The sequence below is a fragment of the Mus caroli genome, unplaced genomic scaffold (assembly GCF_978045245.1).
Source record: "Mus caroli unplaced genomic scaffold, Mus_caroli_1 scaffold_10, whole genome shotgun sequence".
Lineage (NCBI taxonomy): Eukaryota > Metazoa > Chordata > Mammalia > Rodentia > Muridae > Mus > Mus caroli.
The window spans coordinates 96,848,590-96,868,086 of NW_028227265.1; the positions used below are offsets into that span (position 1 = coordinate 96,848,590).

The window sequence follows — 19,497 nt, forward strand, 5'->3', positions numbered from 1 at the left end:
TGAACATCTTTTTCTAATTATTTGCCCCTTGTATTTTAATCCTTTGAGAATCGTCAGCTCAGCTCATTGACTTTTTGATTGATTTGAAATTGTTGGTATTTTATTTTTATAAATACTACATATTAAGTTACTGTCAATGAGATTTTCCTCCCGTTTTGCAGACTTTCTCTTTATTTTACTGATTGCTTCCTTTGCTTTGCGGGTGATTTTTAATTTCATTCAACCTAGTGTGGGGTTGTATCTCACCCTGTGGGGAGCCTTGCCTCTGCCTGGACCTTGAAGTGTTTTCCTAGAGTACTTTCAGAATTCCAGGAAATTTAGGGTCAGAAATACAGATCTAGTTATCTCTATCTATCTATCTATCTATCTATCTATCTATCTATCTATCTATCTAGTTATCTATCTATCTAGATATCTATCTATCTAGTTACCTAGCTATCTCTATCCATCCTCAGTTCTTCTAGCATTCTTTGCTGTTTTTTCTCCATTGTATATTTTTGAAGACTTTATTGAAAATCAAATAACTACAGCTGTGATTTAATTCTGCCATCGTAGTCCCTCGATCCATGCATGTGTTTTTGTGCCAGTGCCTTGTTCTGCTTTGTTTGTTTGTTTTGTTTACTGTCTCTTTGGTCTAATTTGAGATCAGTTATTGCAGGGTCTCTGGTTTGCCTTCTGCTTAGGACGGCTGTTGCCATTTGGCGTCATTTTGCTTCTCTTTAAATTTTAGAATTTTTTTTCTCTTTCTCTGAAGAATATCTTGAATTTTGATGGGGATTATGTTGAATCTTAGAGTAGTTTCTGTACTTTATTGTCACCATATTCTGACAATCTGTGTGTATCGAGGGTCTTTCTATCTTCTAATGTCTTCAACTTTTTTCTTCAAAGTTTAAAGTTGCCGAAGGCTTTCAAGCCCTTTGTCAGTTTATTCCTAGGTTTTTGAAAGCTGCTATTCGTGGGACCTCCTACTCTCGACTTCTTAATCAAGTTCATTATTTGAGATGTAGGGAAGCCACTGACTTTAGTGTATTCATTTTGCAACCTACTTTGTAGCTGAAAAATATTTATCAGGTGTGAGGGGTTTCTGGTAGGACTATTAGGGTCTTTAAAAAAATTAGTATCATACCATCTGCAAGTAGGAATAATTTTACTATTTGTATGCCTTTGTTTCTTCCTCATATTAAACTTCACTAGCTTAGCTTTTTTAGCACCAGATTGAATAAAAATGGAAAAACTAGGGACTTTTGTCTCATTCCTGATTTTAGAGGAGATAGTTTCATTTTTCCCTTGTTTATCATGTCGGCTGTAGGTTTACTGTCTGTGGCCTTCATTATATTGAGACAGAGTCCTTCTGTTTGTAGTTTCTTAAGGGCATTTTTGCATGAGGGCCATTGAACTTTGCCAAAGTCTTTTCATGTGCACAGTGAGATGCTCATGTCCTGGACACTGTCCTTGAGTCTTCTAACATCTAATGTGCTGAAGCATCGTTGTAGCCTTAGAATCTGACCCTCTTGGCCATGGTGTATGACCTTGTGTGTTCCTGAACTTTGTTGGCAGGTTTATTTTTGTATTTATGCTCGTCATGGGTATTGGTCTATAGCCTTTCTGTGTCTCTCTGTCTCTGTCTCTGTCTCACTGTCTTTGTCTCTGTCTGTTTCTCTGTGTTTGTGTGCATGCATGTCCTTAACTTTTGGTAGGGTATTGCTAGCTTCACAAAATGAGTTTGGTGCTGTTCTTTCTCTGTGTATAGTATGGAACAGTTTGGGGAACATGGCTGTTTGCACGTTTGTTTTAGGGTTGGTGGAATTCAGCAGTGAGCCCACCTACTCCAGGGCTTCTCACTGATAGAAGACTAATCAACTTTTTTCCACATGTATGGGATAAAATACCTGACAGGAGCAACTTCGGGAAGGCAGAGTGTGTGTTGGCTCTCTCTCATTTTGAGCTACACTCAGTCATGGTAGCAGGCCTCGAGCAGAGGATTGCACCTGTAGTCAGTAGCAGAGGGAAATGAATATTCATACTCCGTTTCTTCCTTCTTTTTCCACAGCCTGGGATCCCAGCCCGTGGAATCCCCCCAGACCCCCCCCCCCCATTCAGGGTGGGTCTTCCCACCTCAGTTCACCTGATCTGAAATCTCTAAGTAAATCACCAAGGCTTACGCTGGTGTGACTCTGATCCCATCAAGTGCCCAGTCAGTGCCACCGCCCAGGCTGTCCCTGCTTCAGTTCTGCTGCATAACTTTTATTAAAATTCTCTGCGTGTGTGTCTGTGTCAGTGACATCACTTAGAACTTTGCAGGAAGATATGGTAGCAAGATTGTGATTTAGTAAAAGTCACCATGCTAATGGCTTGCCATTGTTAAGAGTCCATGGAAAGAAGGTAAAAGTTAAAGTGGGCCCGTGAGATGACTGAGGGGATGAAGGCTTGGTACAGGAGCCTAGTGGCCTGAGCTTGGGGTCTGAGGCCCGTGGACAGTGGAAGGAGAGAACTTGACTCCCTCAGTTTCTCCTCAGACCTACACACATGCACCATGTCATGCGTGCACACATACACACGCTAAATAAAAAGTCTAAATGTGAATCAAAGGAGCTTTATAATTTTCTTAACTTTGTATTTCTTTGAACTGCAAGTCGACTTAATACATGTGACAGGATTTGACAAATGTGGGAATGAATTCTTACTTTTTAACTGTATTTACTGAATTCTTGGAACGGAAATTTGCAAACACTTCTGGAATACTAATCACATTTGCTTTCTTATTTTCAAGAAGAAGAAATTTAAATCTGACATATTTTATCTTATACAATTTCATGTTTGCAGCCTTTCCTGTTTATAATTAGCCCATCAGTGAGAAATGCTTCTTGCAAGATATCTACCTTGCCTTCCACTACACTTCCTTTCTGATACTTTGATACGTTCTCTACAATTGTTGAAAAGTCCAAAACAAAATTCTATCTTTCGTCATCTATTTGTTCATTGGATTTTGAGAAAACTCTGAGTAAGTCTCTTAGTTCTTTGCTGATGTTACCACCAGCAAGAACCAGGGACTCGCAGCATGAACAGACTATACGCCTACTGCTTAGGAAGAGGCTTTCTTCTCTGTGGATGAGCCATGTTTTGTTTCCAAGCACAAGGCTGAGAAGGAAGATTGGTGGATGCTCTCCTTTAAGTCACTATAAAAGAACGAGATGACATTTTTAACTGTAGCAACACAATAAGTTATCCGATCCAAGCTGTTTAAGATCTAGGCTGCTGCGCACTTGAAGTACGGATTGTCTTCCTTGCGTGGCAAAGAGTTAGTGCCAGTTCTGGAAGATTCTTATTTGGAGTATGAATTAAAAAGTAACCAAAGAAAGAAGGAAAGCGTATTTATTTTCTTTTAAATATTTTAGTGCCGTGATGCCGTCACCAGGAACATCTTCCAGCCCCTTAGAACCTGCCATCTCAGCCCAAGAGCTGGACGCTCGGGTAAGGCTTCTGTACAGTGGCGATCAGCTTATGAAAACGTAGCTCATACTCTAAGGTAGATGAGCACATTTTATCGTAATGGAACAGTGGTGCCTGGAGTTCTAAGTGTGTTTTAAAGCAGTGCTGTGTCCTTTTTTTTTTTTTTTTTTTGCTAGACTGGGCTATATGCCAGGTTGGTGGAAGCAAGGCAGAAACACGCTAATAAGATGGATGTACCTCCAGCTATCTTGGCAACAAACAAGGTTCTGCTGGACATGGCTAAAATGAGGTGAGCTGCTTATGTTCTGCTTCTCTGTGAATTTGGGATGGTTTCCAACACCTGAATTTCTTACCATTTCTGGGCCATGCTCCGTTAGCTTTCATATATGTTGTTTTTGCTTTGAATTCCTTAATTAAGCACAAATTTTTCTTAAGACATCCTTAAGGTCTAGCTTAATTATTGTTTTCCCCATGATGTCTTTCATTGTGTTAGTCAGCCAAATAATTCCTCCCCCTTGAACTTATCAAGGGTTTTCAGGTGAATTCTAAAGACGCTATTATTTGAATATTGCTTTATTTCCTTTTCTGTATAACTAGTTGTGAACATGTATCCTATACTAGAAATTAAACTCTGTGAATAGCAGTACTAGTTTCCCACCTTGTTGTGGCTTTGATATCACCAGCACTTGTCTCAAAAGAGCAAGATGGTTAGCAAGCACATAGCACTTATTTCCAAAGTTTTGTCTATTTGTTCCTTTAAAACTTTCTGTCACCAAATCTCACTTAATAAGTATTGCTTAAATGCAGGATGTTCTAAGGATCCTTAGCACATAGTAGTTTACATGTTACTATAACTATTTTGTTAAGTAAATAAATATTCTAAGGTGACACTTTACTATTCAGAGAATACTTAAGGTATAAGAGTAACCATTGATTAGATTGGTGGATTTTAGAAAGGTGATATTATATAGTCTTTGATATTGGACATACTGGAAAAAGCTGAGTGCTATGACTCATGGGTATTTTTATCCTTAAAAGTGCAGCATAGAAGCTGTACCATAATAAGGGCATTTAAAATGGAAATGTTCTAACTAGCATCATGGACTTAAAACAGACTCAAATAAACCCATTGAGGTAAAGGCCTAATGAGCCTGCTTACTGTTCCTGGAGACATTTTACAGGGAAGAAATATGAATGAGACTTAGTTCTAAGTTTATTAGCCTTTCTTACTATTCCATTTAGAGCCTCATAGTTTCCATGTCTGTGAATAATATGAATAACCAACTGGAACACTGGGTGTTAGCATATCTTTTCTGATAACGGTCTCTTCACTAGTTAGAACTGAGTTTAGTGGTAATAGAAGCAGGGCCTTTATTTGCTAATTGTTTACATAGCATGGCTATCAGTGGACGAAAGCAGAGAAAGGATTCACGAGCCATGGCCATTTGTACAAAGTGCTGGTTTTGATTGTAGAAAGGATACAGTTAGAGGGTACAACATGAGGCTGAACACAAACTAGATTCTCGGAGGGATACTGTCTCAGTGGCTTCATCATTCTCTCTCTCTCTCTCTCTCTCTCTCTCTCTCTCTCTCTCTCTCTCTTGTAAATGACAGACCGACTACTATTGAAAACATGAAACAGATCGATGGTGTCTCTGAAGGCAAAGCTGCTCTGTTGGCCCCTCTGTTGGAAGTCATCAAACATTTCTGTCAAGTAAATAGTGTTCAGGTACTGTTCTGGTTTACATAACCTCTTAGAGAATAACACTTCTGACCATTTCAGAGGGAACACTTTCTTTCTTTAGTTGTATTTCTACCCAGAGAATGGATTCAGATTGCTTTACAGTAAATGATTGTAGTAACATGTTAACTACAGGGCTGGTGAGATGGCTCAGCAGGTAAGAGCACTTACTGCCCTTCTGAAGGTCCTCAGTTCAAATCCCAGCAACCACATGGTGGCTCACAACCACCAGTAATGAGATCTGATGCCCTCTTCTGGGGTGTGTGAAGACAGATACAGTGTACTTATGTATAATAATAAATAATCTTTAGAAAAAAAACATGTTAACTACATACTTCTTAAAATTAACGGATTCAGGACCTCCCTTTGTAGCCTAGGCTTCCCTGGAATTGACCTTACAGCCCATTTGGCCTTGAACTTGGATTCCTATCTCAGTCTTCCAGTTTGAGGACCCTAGGCAGGAGCCATCATGCCTGGGAACTCCTACCTGTATTGGTAATGCTAAAGTAGCTGTCAGTATACATGTCCTTAGTGGGAACGTGCTATTTTAAGTGTGGACATGTATTGTATTTTGGCTGACAGGTTCTTTTATTTTCCAGTATGGCAGTTAGGAATTGAAGTTGTGTATGTATCCTAGCTGTCAGTTGGTTGGGAGTTTTCCTTTGGTTTTGCATGTGTCCTAATCAATGCCCCGTCCTGCAGTTAGGAGTCCTCTGATTGGACAGCTTTCCCTGTATTCTCTGCAGTCTTTGCCGTGTTGCCTCACTCCAGTCGATCATCTCTTGTTCCACCACACAGACTGGTTCCACAGAGTTGTCTTACTTTTTTTTTTTTTCTTCAAACTCCCCATGTAGACCCCACTGTGAGATGAGACCATGGGGGGCTGTGAAGCCTGCTGGTCAGAGTCAGGGTCTCAGGGCTTCAGCTCTGGTTTTCCCTGTGCATGTGATGTTGTCTTCCATTTCCCTGGGTCTCCATTTGCTTCTCTGAACCACAGAAGTGATGACTTCCTTCCCTGGCCAGAGAAGTGGTGACGTGGATGACGTGTGTTAGAGAAATGAAGCAGTCATGGCAGTATGTGGGCTCATGCCTCCCCGGCGGGCAGGCCCACTGGGTCCTCTTCAGAGCACTCTTCCCTGATCCACATAGGGTGTCTGATGTTTGTGTATACCGTATCCTTTTTTGAAACAGAATACCTTTGGCCATCTTAAAATTTCTCTTTCCTAATTTTATACAAGCAGTTGTATATAACTCACCACATTTCATATGAGATATTTTAAAAATGAAATTATGGTAACTGAGGGAGCATGCTCTCTGTGAGCGCTTAGTAAGCCCCTTGTCAAGAGCAGAGACAGAAGCGAGGCAAATGAGAAATGGCCCAAAGGACTGGTGCCAAACAACCATCCTGAATCTTCTGGAGAGAGAAAAATGACTTGTGCAGTTAGCTTGCATTATTGAAACCATTTATTAAATAAATAGTCACTATATTTAATAAGCTTTTAATATATTTGTTTCAAATATATTTATATTTTTATTGAGCTCCATAAATGACAAGATAAAGAAACAAAGGGTCCTCAAATTGAATCCCATAATTACTTTCTCACAAATCTTTGTTTAATAGAGCGTAATAATATATTATCTTACCAAGATGAAACCAGGTTTATTCATTGGGAGACTGGGTCCATTGCATTAGTAAGCTATTTTCCCCTTGTTTATTATAACTAAATATGCTGTTCTAATCTGACTGTAATATATGACTAAAAAAACAGCTATAATTTATTTATTTTAAAGCTTAAGAAAATTCCATTATTTTTAATGAATTTTATTTTTTAATAGCTCCCTGTTCTTTCTTTCGGGTAGTTCATAAAGAACTATACCTAAGAGAGTTGTTTAAGTACATCTTTTAAGTAGTGTGTGTGTGCGTGTGTGTGTGTGTGTGTGTGTGTGTGTGTGTGTGTGTGTAGGATCCACCTGATGTGGTGCTGGACATAAAACTGAAGTCCTCTGGAAGAGCAACACATGTTCTTCCCCATCGACCAGTCAGCCCTTATCTAAGGCTTTACCTGATGCCTGAAGGCCAGAGCTCTGGTTGGGATGTGTATTTTACTGTTAATTATACAACATATTTTAACATAAATGCATATATACATATATATATATGCATACACACACACATATATATATACATACTTAGTCATATACATATATAGATATAGTGAGGATATGACTCTTTATGATCTATGTGCCTATTCTGTGATTATGGTATCTAAACTTGTATACTGATTCTGTCCAATGTTCAATCCCAGAGAATTAGGGGATTGGCTTAGAGACATTAGTTAGAACATTATGTTTCCTTTTGGGTTCTTCTGAACTCAAAGGAAGATGAGAAAGTTTGTCGCATGCTCTTAAGTTATTTGACCCTTTAAATCAACATGTAAATCATTCCCCTCTTTTGCATTCCCCATGAAAACTCTTTGTCACTTAGAGATTTGGTGTTTCCCCTTCCTGCACTGCCTCACAGCCATGCGTGCGTTGATCACTGTGTGGATGGTGTTCTTAGGTCTGTTATTATCTTATTCTGACTTGTGCTACATTTAAAATTCTGCAGACAGACCTCCTTTCCAGTGCCAAACCTCACAAGGAACAGGAGGAAAGTCAGGAGATGGAAAAGAAAGACTGCTCACTCCCCCAGTCTGTGGCCGTCACATACACTCTATTCCAGGAAAAGAAAATGCCCTTAGTAAGTGCCGCCTTGAGGTGACAGCGCTATCTGTGTGCTCTTGTGTTTTCTCAACTTTTCAGGGTTGAAGCTGTGACATGGGGTCTCTTACTTCTTGTCAGACAGTCAGTCTCGTCTTTAATTTTCAGACACAGTGGCATCGTTTGTTTCTGGTAAACCTTTGTCTGTCGGGGAATAACTGCAAGACTAGTGTGACAGTGTGTCTTAACAGAGACTGTGTCACAGAGAACACAACTGGGGCTCAGGGAAAATGTAGCAGAAGGACTTGAAAACCAGTATAAAGCCATTAGCGTACATATTATTAAGAAACACAAAAACAAAATGTGATCCAATAATACCAAATACAGGTATACCATTCCTTACACCATTTACCACGAAACATGAGAAGTTGTGTATTATGGAATGTGTGTAAATTTTAGTCCACTCTACCTTCAGTTTGACACACTTACCAAGTATGTGGGAGCTCTATCCTGAGCACTATCACAGAACATAAGTTCAGTAAGCTGAACAGAAACAGCACAAAGCTGTGGAAACACACTGTTACGTGTGTATGGTGTATACACTCTCTCTGGAAGTTATTCAGGGATCTGAAAATAACGTGGAAAGAACTTATTCTCTCCAGATCACCTGGCCCTCGCTCCTCTTTTTCCCTCCAAAACTATGTTGGACACGATTTTAAAAATCGTATTGCAGTGAAAAATGGCCAGAGGTAACATTTCTTCCTTGGTCTAAGCTAAGTTGTTAAGGCTGTGGGATGTTTACTCTATGACACGGAGAGCATATCACTAGAGTGAGGGCACCTTGAGACCCCTGCTTTGTATTCCCGGCCTCTCTGCCATTAAACTGATTTGGGCCAGCTTGTGTGGGTCAGGGCCTTGTTTTCCTGCCTACCCAGCATCAGGATACTTTAGTCAGCTTATGGTCAGATGGAAATAAGAACACACAGTCAGTACCTATTTTTAAAATATATACAATAACAGAATATGATCACCAAGAAATTTTGGAATGGGCTCCAAATTTCAGAATAAAGCATATTATAGAGTTCAATAATAATGAATAAAATATATTACATTCTATTATCAGTGAAATGATGAATAGAATATCTTCATTTATGTCTTGTGGTATTATGCAGTAGTGTTTGATTTTGCAAAATGATTGTTGATTATCTATACCTCCCTGGAGTCTTAAGAGGGTCTAGCTAGTTAACCGCAGGATTAAACACATCTGAGGACTAATTAGTGATAAGCAATAATACAATTAGTTGGAAGTAATTTGATGCCTGGTATCAAATAACCCCGATATTATACACACAAGGTCCAGGCTTTTTAATAGAAGCAATTTAATACCTACTTATGGAAGATGAAATTACTGCCCTAGATGGTCTGCTCTGTGAATCAGTCAACATTCACAAATACAGTCTAAATTCAGACTTTCTAAATACATTGGAAGAAATATCACGAATATTAGTGTGAATGTCTCTGCCTTTTTATTTAAAAAAGCTTTTGCCTAATATATATTGTAAATGTATTTGGAGCTACATATGTTTCAAAATCTTCATAAAGATACTTACTGCATTACCTTTAAGTTCAGTAGGTATGATAAGAGTGAGCAAGCATTCTTGTTAAACTGTAGTTATTGTTTTATGCACGGTGCTTATGGAAAATACTTATTATTAGGGTCTTCCCAGGACCCTTTAAAGAGTTTTTCTGGAGCCTTGGAAATTGTCTTCCTGGAAGTTGATGTAGCCAAAGCACCATTCCAATTTTAAGAGCATTACAATACAGCATTCTCTGTTTTCAGAAGGTGTAACAGGTATGAGGCTTAGCATCACAAGGCTGCTGGCTAACACCAATAGCTTTTTAAAGAGAATACAGAAGGAAGGGGCGGGGATTGAACTTTTGACTCAAGTTGCATGATTTTTGTTTTAATCAATATATAGGGTGGAATCTGTGGAGGTCTATATACTAATTTTAAAGGAATATTTAAAATGAAAATTGTATCCAAGGGTTATTCTTTGCTTATTTATCAGTGAGTATTTGCTCCCTGAAGATGTCAGGTGTTTTCTGTCTGGGAGGTGCGGCCACAAGTCTTCAGCGCACTGATGTTCTTTTGTCTGTTTCTGTTTTGTTTTTGCTTCTCTCTCTCTCTCTCTCTCTCTCTCTCTCTCTCTCTCTCTCTCTCTCTCTCTCTCTCTCTCTCTCTCTCTCTCTCTTTCTTTCTGCAGCACAGCATAGCTGAGAACAGGCTTCTGCCTCTCACAGCAGTGGGCATGCACTTAGCCCAGGCGGTGAAAGCCGGCTACCCCCTGGATATGGAGCGAGCTGGCCTGACCCCAGAGACTTGGAAGATTATTATGGATGTTATCCGAAACCCTCCCATCAACTCAGGTGATGAGCGCAGCGCTTCTCCGCAACCTAATGACCCGAGTCAGCTCAGTAAACAAGCGACTCGCTCAGCTTCACATTAACAGCACTGACCCTTGCGCTGTGGTTTGATAACTTTTTTTTTATATAAAAAACAAACAAACAAAACCAAAGACAATCATTTCTTCCTCAGCAGAAGGTGTACTGAAAGTCTTTCTTTTCAGATGATCATTTTCTCACCCATCCTCAAATCGGGCATGTAGGTCTAAAGCCACACGGTCCTTTATGGTTACTCCCAGCCGCTGAAGGACTCCTCCATTTCCCCTTACTGCCTCTGAGTCCCTACCAGACATGTCAAGCTCTGTAACCCCAGCAGAGGGGTTTCTTCTCCGTGCTTGACAGATGGCTCAGCAGTTAGGACTCCAGGCTGTTCTTCCAGAAGACTGGCGTTCCTGCCACCCACAACTTACTGTAACTCCAGTTCCAGGGACTCTGACAGCCCCTTCTGACCTCTGTTGGGACCAGGCACACACATGATGCATAGACACACATGCAGGCAAAGCTCCCATTAAAAAGGGCCTTTGTTCTTGTCCCACTGAGGAACCTCAGCTCCGCCATGAAGCTCTGTCCCCTGCTTGCCTTACAGAAATATTTAAGAAATGATGTTCCCCAATCCCCAACCCCAGAATTCAAGTTAAGGCACATTAGAGAATTTCCCTCTTAAATCCACAAATATAAGGTCAGCGTGTTATAACAATAAATCTGATTTTTAAAAAATTCTGTTGGACTAAAGCAACGGTCATCTTAAAAACAACCATTTTCTGCAAAGCTGAGTGGATTCTTACTTTTTCTTACTTGAGCTTTTTTCCCATGTGGAAACAACTCAGATTGTCCCTCACCCAAGTATCTGTAAAATGATGAAACAACAGAATCACTTGGTAAGAGTCTTCCTCAAATACAGTCTGGTTATAATTTGATTTTCTGTACATATCTGTGTATAGAGAAAGCATGTCTAGACATGCTAATTTAAGACTTAGAATGATACTTGCACATTTACAATTATAAGTTAATGAATTGATAGTTTTGGGAACTCAGTCAATGTGGTTCTGCTAAGGTTAAATTTAAGTTTCTACATTTTGAGACCCAAGGGCCAGATCTTGGGCTTTGTGGTAAGATGTCCAGAGTAACTCATTTAGAGTCGTCTTATGAGACAACCAGTCTCCTCGAAGCAGTAGCCAGTCTATTCGACTTGAAGGCCGAGGGGGCAGAGCAGATTTACTGTTCAGGATTAGATTCAAGGTGTATCAACCTTTGCCTTTTGCAAAATGACACATCATTTTAGGGGAAGCTAAAAACTGGAATTTCATTTAGAAATGCATTGTCTCTTAGGACTCAAATACGTGCTTTTTAAAATTTTTTTATTTTTATATATATTTATTTATTTTTGGGTTTTTCAGACAGGGTTTATCTGTGTAGCCCTGACTGTCCTGGAACTCACTCTGTAGACCAGGCTGGCCTCGAACTCAGAAATCCGCCTGCCTCTGCCTCCCAGGTGCTGGGATTAAAGGCGTGCGCCACCACTGTCCAGCTAGCTACATGCTTTGATAAGATGGTTGGGCAATGTTATGCAGCATTACTTCCTTTAAAAAAATAAAAAAATATCATGTTTGCTGCTGATTGGCTGAAACCATGAACTGATAGACAGACAGGTAGCCTAGACAGGTAGATGCAAAGACTTGGGCAGGAGACACACTGGTGAGCCAGTCTTTGCTCTGACAGCTCATGGTTTCGGACCTACACCTTTTGAGGTCTCAATTTCTTCATGTGTGAAATAAGAAGAAATAGTATTTTTGTCTTTTGCTGAATTGTGAGAAATACATTGGATACCAGACAGAGAGCCTTGGTCCATGGCAAATAATAGGGTCATCTGTGATGGACGGTGAGAGTTGAAGTGAATGGTAATGTCTAAGAGCATTTAAAAATATCCTCTAAATATCATCTCTTGTATAGTCCAGCTTTTTGATAGTTAATTGAGAGTATATAAAGTTGGAGCTTGAGAGATGGCTCAGTGCATCAGTGCTGCTTCTTCAGAGGACCCAGGTTGGGTTCCCAGCACCCACATGCTGACTCTCAAATGTCTAGGACTTCAGTTCTAAGGAATATGAATATGCCCTGCTCTGGCCTATCCAGGCATCTGGCACACACACAGTACATGTGCATGCAGGCAAAACGTCATACACATAAAATACACACAAATAAATATTGAAGAAAGCATATATGAAGTCAATAAGTAAGTGTATGCAGGGGAAGACTCTTTAAAACTGTATAACTACTCCTCAGCATGGATTTGTCTCCATGGGGATATAAAAACCTGTGAATGGCCAAGTGTCTTCTAAAATGTAACACAGACATACATGTAACACATATTCTATATACTTTAAATTATATTCTATCACATACAGTATGCAGCTACTACACTATAAATGCTTTTCTCGTAGTTGTTAGCATGTATTGTTTGAGAAATAGTGAGAATGTGTGTTCATGTTTAGTACAGATGGTGATTTTTGTTTGCTCTGAGGCAAGGTCTTGCTCTGTAGTCGAGGCTGTCCTTGAACTCACCATCTCCTGACTCAGTCTGCTGAGTGCTGGAACTGTAGGCATACGCCACCATAGCCAGTCTGGTTGGTGAAACCAGGATGTGGAACCTGTGGCTTTGGTGAAGAGCCAACAGATAACGATGGTAGACTGTACTTTATAGAAACATGCGACTGAGAATCCTGCAGGATCCAGTGATCTTTTCTGTTTATATACTAAGTAATTGATCAATATTCTTTAATAACAACAAAAAAGGACTATTCTAACCTCAATTCATTATTGCCACATATCTACCGTAACTCTCTGATTTGGCTATGGTAAAGAGTTGAATGCTGTTAATTTAGTTGGGAAGTTATGTGATTTTTAAAGTTATAGAACTTTTGGTGAAGAAGCAGAAATAGAAACACTTCCACTCCTACCCTGTTTTCCATAGGGATTGGGACCTAGAGAGTTGTAAAAATAGTTTTAGTATCATTTGTAAGATTGATGACTTAGCAAGTTTTAACTTTTACATTGCCATTTTAAATCATACTGCCAGATAAATTAACTTAACAGTTATCAAAATAAAAGTAACTTAAAATTTATCTTAAAATTAAACTTAAAAGTTATTAACAATAAAATGTAACATAATTTTATTAAGATTCAGGTTTGTTAAGTCTTGTTTGACTAAGATAAATTAATTTTATTTTCTTTATTGTTTTCTAATGTCTTTAAATATTGTCTACCATAACTTGTGCCCTCTATAGTCTGAGCTTAGTGATTTTGATTTTTGATGTTAATTAATTTTAAATCAATTTTTTGTTATTGAGAATGTATATAAGTACTATGTGCATCATTTCTCCTCTCACACCCAGATCCATTCATTGCCACTCAAATTCATGACCCCCCCCCCCCCACACACACACACACACACGCATGTGGGCCTATGTACCAGAGGTTTTCCATGGAGATCTATGGCCCAGCCTGGTGTGAGAGTTACAGCAAAGGGAAGTGAGTGTGAGCAGGGAGGAGAAGTCACTTTCACAGCCAGCTTCGCTGCTGCAGTTGCCTCTACCTCCGCACTGCCCTGCACTGAGTCTGCCGTCTGGCTGGGCCAGTGAGAGGCTGAGAGGCTGACTAGCCAGTGAGGAGTGCTCTGGAGCTTCAGGCGGTGTTTCAGGAGAGCAGATTTCTTCCCAAGTATTACAGCTCTTAGGACAGAAGCTCTCAGATGACAGAGTAGTTCTTGCACACCTTTAATCCATCCAGATAGGATTCTTACGTACAGTTTGGGGGTGCATAAGGGTCTGACAACAGATACTTTTCATTGGTTTGGTCTGAGAGCTTTGGGGGAAACCTTATTTGCATGTGGAAGGGCTTGGTGCTGCTCCTACATACCTCTCTGCAGGGAACTGTGGGAGGGTTGTGGGAGGCTGAAGCTATGTGACAGGAGCCAGGAACCCAGGAGGCATGGCCAAACACCTGCCATCCCATGCAGGCGGAAGTCACTGCCCACCAGGTCACCAGGGTTCGAGGACTGTGCTCAACTGGGGACCAGGCTGTCTGCACAGCTCACCATCCTCCCCCAACACACCACAGACACACACACACATACACACACACACACTCCACCACCACCCCACAGAGACACACCACCCCCATACACCACACACACACACATACACAGAGACACACACACACACCACAGATTCAAAGTCTACTGAGTCCATTCGGTGTTCTCTATGTACATGTGTATAGTATAGCTGATGTGATACCTTTTAAACTAAGGAATTATAAAACCACATACAACCACACATGGTTTAGAAATATTTTTTTTAAGTCATAATTAGATAGCATGATTTACCAAACATCAGATAAAGACTTCATAATAGCGAGTGACTAAGTCACTAGGAGAACACCCCCCACAGTCTGCCGCACTGAGTAAATCTTACTCAGACGGGTGCACAACAGAGATGGTGTTTTAAACCATGCTGATGAAACACGGGTCTTGCTCTTCTAAAATACCCTGCGCCTAGGTTGAGTACATAGGATTCAGAAGTAGATTTCTGTAGCCTGCTTCAAGTCCCAGTAGAGGCAGAGGATATGGCAGTCCTCAAGTCTTAACTCTTGTTTCTTTATAATACATTCACAGTCTGTAAGCTGTAATGTGTGGATGTGAGACTTGAGGTCTGGGTTCATGGCTTTCTTGGATAAGGCACTATGTATGATCTTACTAGAGAGAACTACATTATAAGTTACCGTAAGGAATGAAAATATGTATACTACATTAATATCTGGACATTATTTTTATTTAGCTATAGCCCTGTTACATAATTCAATATTTTAATGAAGTTTGTTTGAGATATAAAATTTGCACAATTCCAAATTGAAATTTATTTTGTATTTTTATAACAATATAATTTTTATGATATAATAGTTTGTATTTTATAATATAATATAATATTAAATATATCATAATGTTATATTAACTCTTCAAAAATTGACTAACTGTGAGTTGAACTCTTACTTTCATACATCTTATTACTCTAGATTTTTCACTCTGTAACTTTATGATTTTATAATTCTGGGGTTTTTGTTAGTTTTTCTATCTTTATATAATTTAAAACTTCTTTTACTACATTGGTTATCCTTAACTAGGCTTAATAAGTTAAGTAAGATATTTAATGAGGTACCTAGATAATACTCTGAATAATTTCTCCTATTCTTTATGTGCATGGAACTGGAAAATTAAGGGTGGCTTCTGAGGGACCTTCAACACAGGGGTAACATGATCCCCTTTAGGGCGCCTAAGGAGGACAGCCAGTGCTGACATTTAACTTTCCAGAGGATGTCTAGTACTGACTCACACGGGACAGTGGAGTAGAAATAAGTAGATCTTAAACTACAAGTGACTTACTTGCAAAACTGTAGTCTCGGTGACTTTAAGATAGTGCTGAGATTTTTCTAAAATAGCACTAGCCAATAGAAATATAACATTAACCACACAGACACCTTAATTTCTAACATCTACACTAAAAAAACTGTATAGATACAATTATTTTTCATAACAGTTTAATGTGTTCTATATACTAAAATATCATTTCAATACTCAATTAACCTAAAGTTCTTAACAAGCTCTTTTACATTTTTTCTGTGTTAAGCCTAAGTCAGATGTTTTATGTCTATAACATGTCTTCTAAAGCTAAAGTTTAATCAGAAATACTTTAGCCAGTATGCCAGTGCGTGCTTGGAAAATGAAGCCAAGAGCATTTATTATCATGGTCTTTATTATCTACATAGTGATTTCAAGGCCAACTTGGGCTATTTGAGGCAGTGTCAAAAAAAAAATAATGTCAAAATAGTAACATCAAAAAGTGTGGCCCATAATTAGCTTTTATAAGCCTTGAAGGTGGACAAAATAGACTGGTATAATATCAGTTTTTAAATTTAATACTTGAATTACTTTACTTTAGATATTCAGTAGGGTGTGATAGGTTAATGGTTATAGTACCAGATACAGAACAGTTTAGAGATAATTTATCACAATGCATCAAGCTACAGTGTATCTAACCTATGGACCACCAACCCCACTTTCAGCAGGCCAGAGATACAAATGTAAGATAACGTTCATTAGAACATTATTCTAAAGAAAAAGTGAAGACAGTGGGTACTCAAATTTCAGCTTGCTACATGCCCGGAGCAGAGGGCTCATCAGGGCAGTAAGAGTTGTGTGGTTTCTGCAATAATTAGAACAGTGCATTGGCCCAGAACAATTTCAATTGGGCTGATATGATAATCTTGTTGATGATTTTTAGTGCATATCTAGTACAAAGTTCTTTCTAAGACTTTGCTTGGCACCAGTCTTACATTTTAAACCTGGAACATGTGTAGGTAGCCAACTGTACTACTTCTGTTAGCATTTTTTTTCTCCCATTTCGGATGAGCGCCTGAGTACCAACCCATAGTCTTTGGGAAAAAAGAGGCTCTCGGCCTGAAAATACCAACGATTTAAATTCATGTTCTCAAGATGTCATTAGAACAGCCCTTGGCTTCTGAGCACTGCTTGGTGAGCTTTCTAACCCCATTTGTGAAGACAAATAAGCACGTTCTGGCTGCTTAGCTCTATTGTACTCAACACTAAGGATGAGGATGCTGAAGAAAGGATTTGCTTCAAGGAAGAGTGTGGCTTATCTGTAGGAGACACTGCACTGTGTGCCGAAGCCGTGAGGGAGTTGTGTTGGCATTAAGCGTGCAGGTCCCGTCATTCTGAAAGCAAGGCTCTGGTTGGACTCTACCACAGAGCATCCTGCCCTGTGGATTCAGCAGGATTTACTTTGGGCACTTTCTGTCTTCACCTTTCACAAAAACAACGTTGTGATGAACATAGTCTCCCAATTTACCTTACGATGAGCATTTTATTTATTTGTTTATTTTAAATTTTTAATCCTTGTTTTTTTTTAATTTTTTTTATTACGTATTTTCCTCAATTACATTTCCAATGCTATCCCAAAAGTCCCCCATACCCTCCCCCCAACTCCCCTACCCACCCATTCCCACTTTTTGGCCCTGGCGTCCCCCTGTACTGGGGCATATAAAGTTTGTGTGTCCAATGGGCCTCTCTTTGCAGTGATGGCCGACTAGGCCATCTTTCGATACATATGCAGCTAGAGACAAGAGCTCCGGGGTACTGGTTAGTTCATATTGTTGTTCCACCTATAGGGTTGCAGATCCCTTTAGCTCCTTGGGTACTTTCTCTAGCTTCTCCATTGAGGGCCCTGTGATCCATCCAATAGCTGACTGTGAGCATCCACTTCTGTGTTTGCTAGGCCCTGGCATAGTCTCACAAGAGACAGCTCTATCTGGGTCCTTTCAGCAAAATCTTGCTAGTGTATGCAATGGTGTCAGCGTTTGGAAGCTGATTATGGGATGGATCCCTGGATATGGCAGTCTCTAGATGGTCCATCCTTTCATCACAGCTCCAAACTTTGTGTCTGTAACTCCTTCCATGGGTGTTTTGTTCCCAATTCTAAGAAGGGGCAAAGTGTCTACACTTTGGTCTTCGTTCTTCTTGAGTTTCATGCGTTTAGCAAATTGTATGTTCTATCTTGGGTATCCTAAGTTTCTATTTTAAGAGCTGTTTTTAAGCCAGGTGGTGGTGGCGCACACCTTTAATCCCAGCACTTGGGAGGCAGAGGCAGGTAACTCTCTGTGAGTTTGAGGACAGCCTGGTCTAAAGAGTGAGCTCCAGGACAGCCAGAGTCACACAGAGAAACCCTTGTCTCAGCAACCCACCTCCAAAAAAAAAAAAAAAAAAAAGAAAAAGAAAAAGAAAGAAAGAAAAAAGAAAAGAAAAGAACTTTTTAAAAAAGAACAAATTTATTTGCATGTGTGTGTCTCTGTATGTGTGCATACACACAAATGTGGGTCTCTACAGAGGCCAGAAGAGGGCATCAGATTCCCTGGAGCTAGAATTCCAGATGGTTGTGAACTTCTTGATATGGGAACTAAACTTGGATCCCTTGTAAAAGCAATGTGAGCTCTTAACTATCTCTCCAGCCCCAAGGATAAATTACTATTTTTTAAAAAATTAATTGGTGACCAATATTTGGAAACTGAAGTATAGTTTCCTTTAAAAGACGATCTATGTGTGATTCTTGTTATTCTCTGGGAACAAAAGACACATTAAAGAATTTTCCCTATTAACTTTACCCCATTTTCTCTTAAGGATGTTACCATTTGAAAAACAGGAATGGGGCGGGGGGACACAATCTTCTTCCTTCAAATATAGTATTTTAACATTTTCACCTGATATTTTCTATAATATTCTGCTTACCTTTTTGTTCATCTTGGTTTTCTTATCTCTTACAGATATGTATAAAGTTAAACTCATCAGAATGTTAGTTCCTGAAAACATCGACACGTACCTCATCCACATGGCGATTGAGATTCTTCAGAGTGGTTCCGACAGCAGAACCCAGCCTCCTTGTGATTCCAGCAGGAAGAGGCGTTTCCCCAGCTCTGCAGACAGTTGTGAGAGCTGTAAGGAGAGCAAAGAGGTGGTCCCCGAGACCAAGGTATCGATTGCATGCCTGTTTGCGAAGTGTCACGTGTGCACTTTGGGTGCCAGTGGGCACATGTTGATCTGCTGTCCTATATAAATCTGCGTGTACTATTCTTTTGCTCTTCAAGGATGATGTCAGAAAAGCTGTTTTTAAAAAGACAAGAAAAGAAGTATAATTTACTATATAGAATGCCAGCTTGGATTTTACCTGTATTGACTTTGTGCTGGAAAAATACACCTTATTCCAGATGTGGTTAATGGAGTTCGCTTTGTGTATCATGGCAGTGTATGTGGTTAATGGAAGTAAAGACAAATCCGACTATCAGTGCCTCCCACTGGTTGATCCTCCCTTCGTTCTCATGCCCTGGTATACAGATTGCGCTCTACGTATGGGTTATGTTATGAGCATAACATAGGGAGTCTTTTCCGTAATTAGACAAAGTAAGCATTCAGTGTTATTTCAGATGACATTAATAATGCTTTGGATATCACTGTTTTTATCATGTGACAGTAGGCAGAGAAGAATCATTCTATAAATGTGCAGGTTTGACTTCTAATGCCTCTAGGG

General features: G+C 39.6%; 1 protein-coding gene across 3 annotated transcripts in view; it reads left to right on the top strand.

Moving 5' to 3' along the window:
• The window catches only part of Wrn (WRN RecQ like helicase), a 146,993-nt gene that overhangs the window by 123,465 nt on the left and 4,031 nt on the right, over positions 1–19,497 (top strand). For all 3 annotated transcript variants that reach the window (XM_029480716.2, XM_029480718.2, XM_029480717.2), the window contains exons 28-33: positions 3,396–3,471; positions 3,627–3,739; positions 5,065–5,179; positions 7,800–7,931; positions 10,156–10,318; positions 18,737–18,942. In XM_029480716.2, coding sequence (XP_029336576.1) covers positions 3,396–3,471; positions 3,627–3,739; positions 5,065–5,179; positions 7,800–7,931; positions 10,156–10,318; positions 18,737–18,942 — 805 coding nt within the window. The remainder of the gene's footprint in view (positions 1–3,395; positions 3,472–3,626; positions 3,740–5,064; positions 5,180–7,799; positions 7,932–10,155; positions 10,319–18,736; positions 18,943–19,497) is intronic.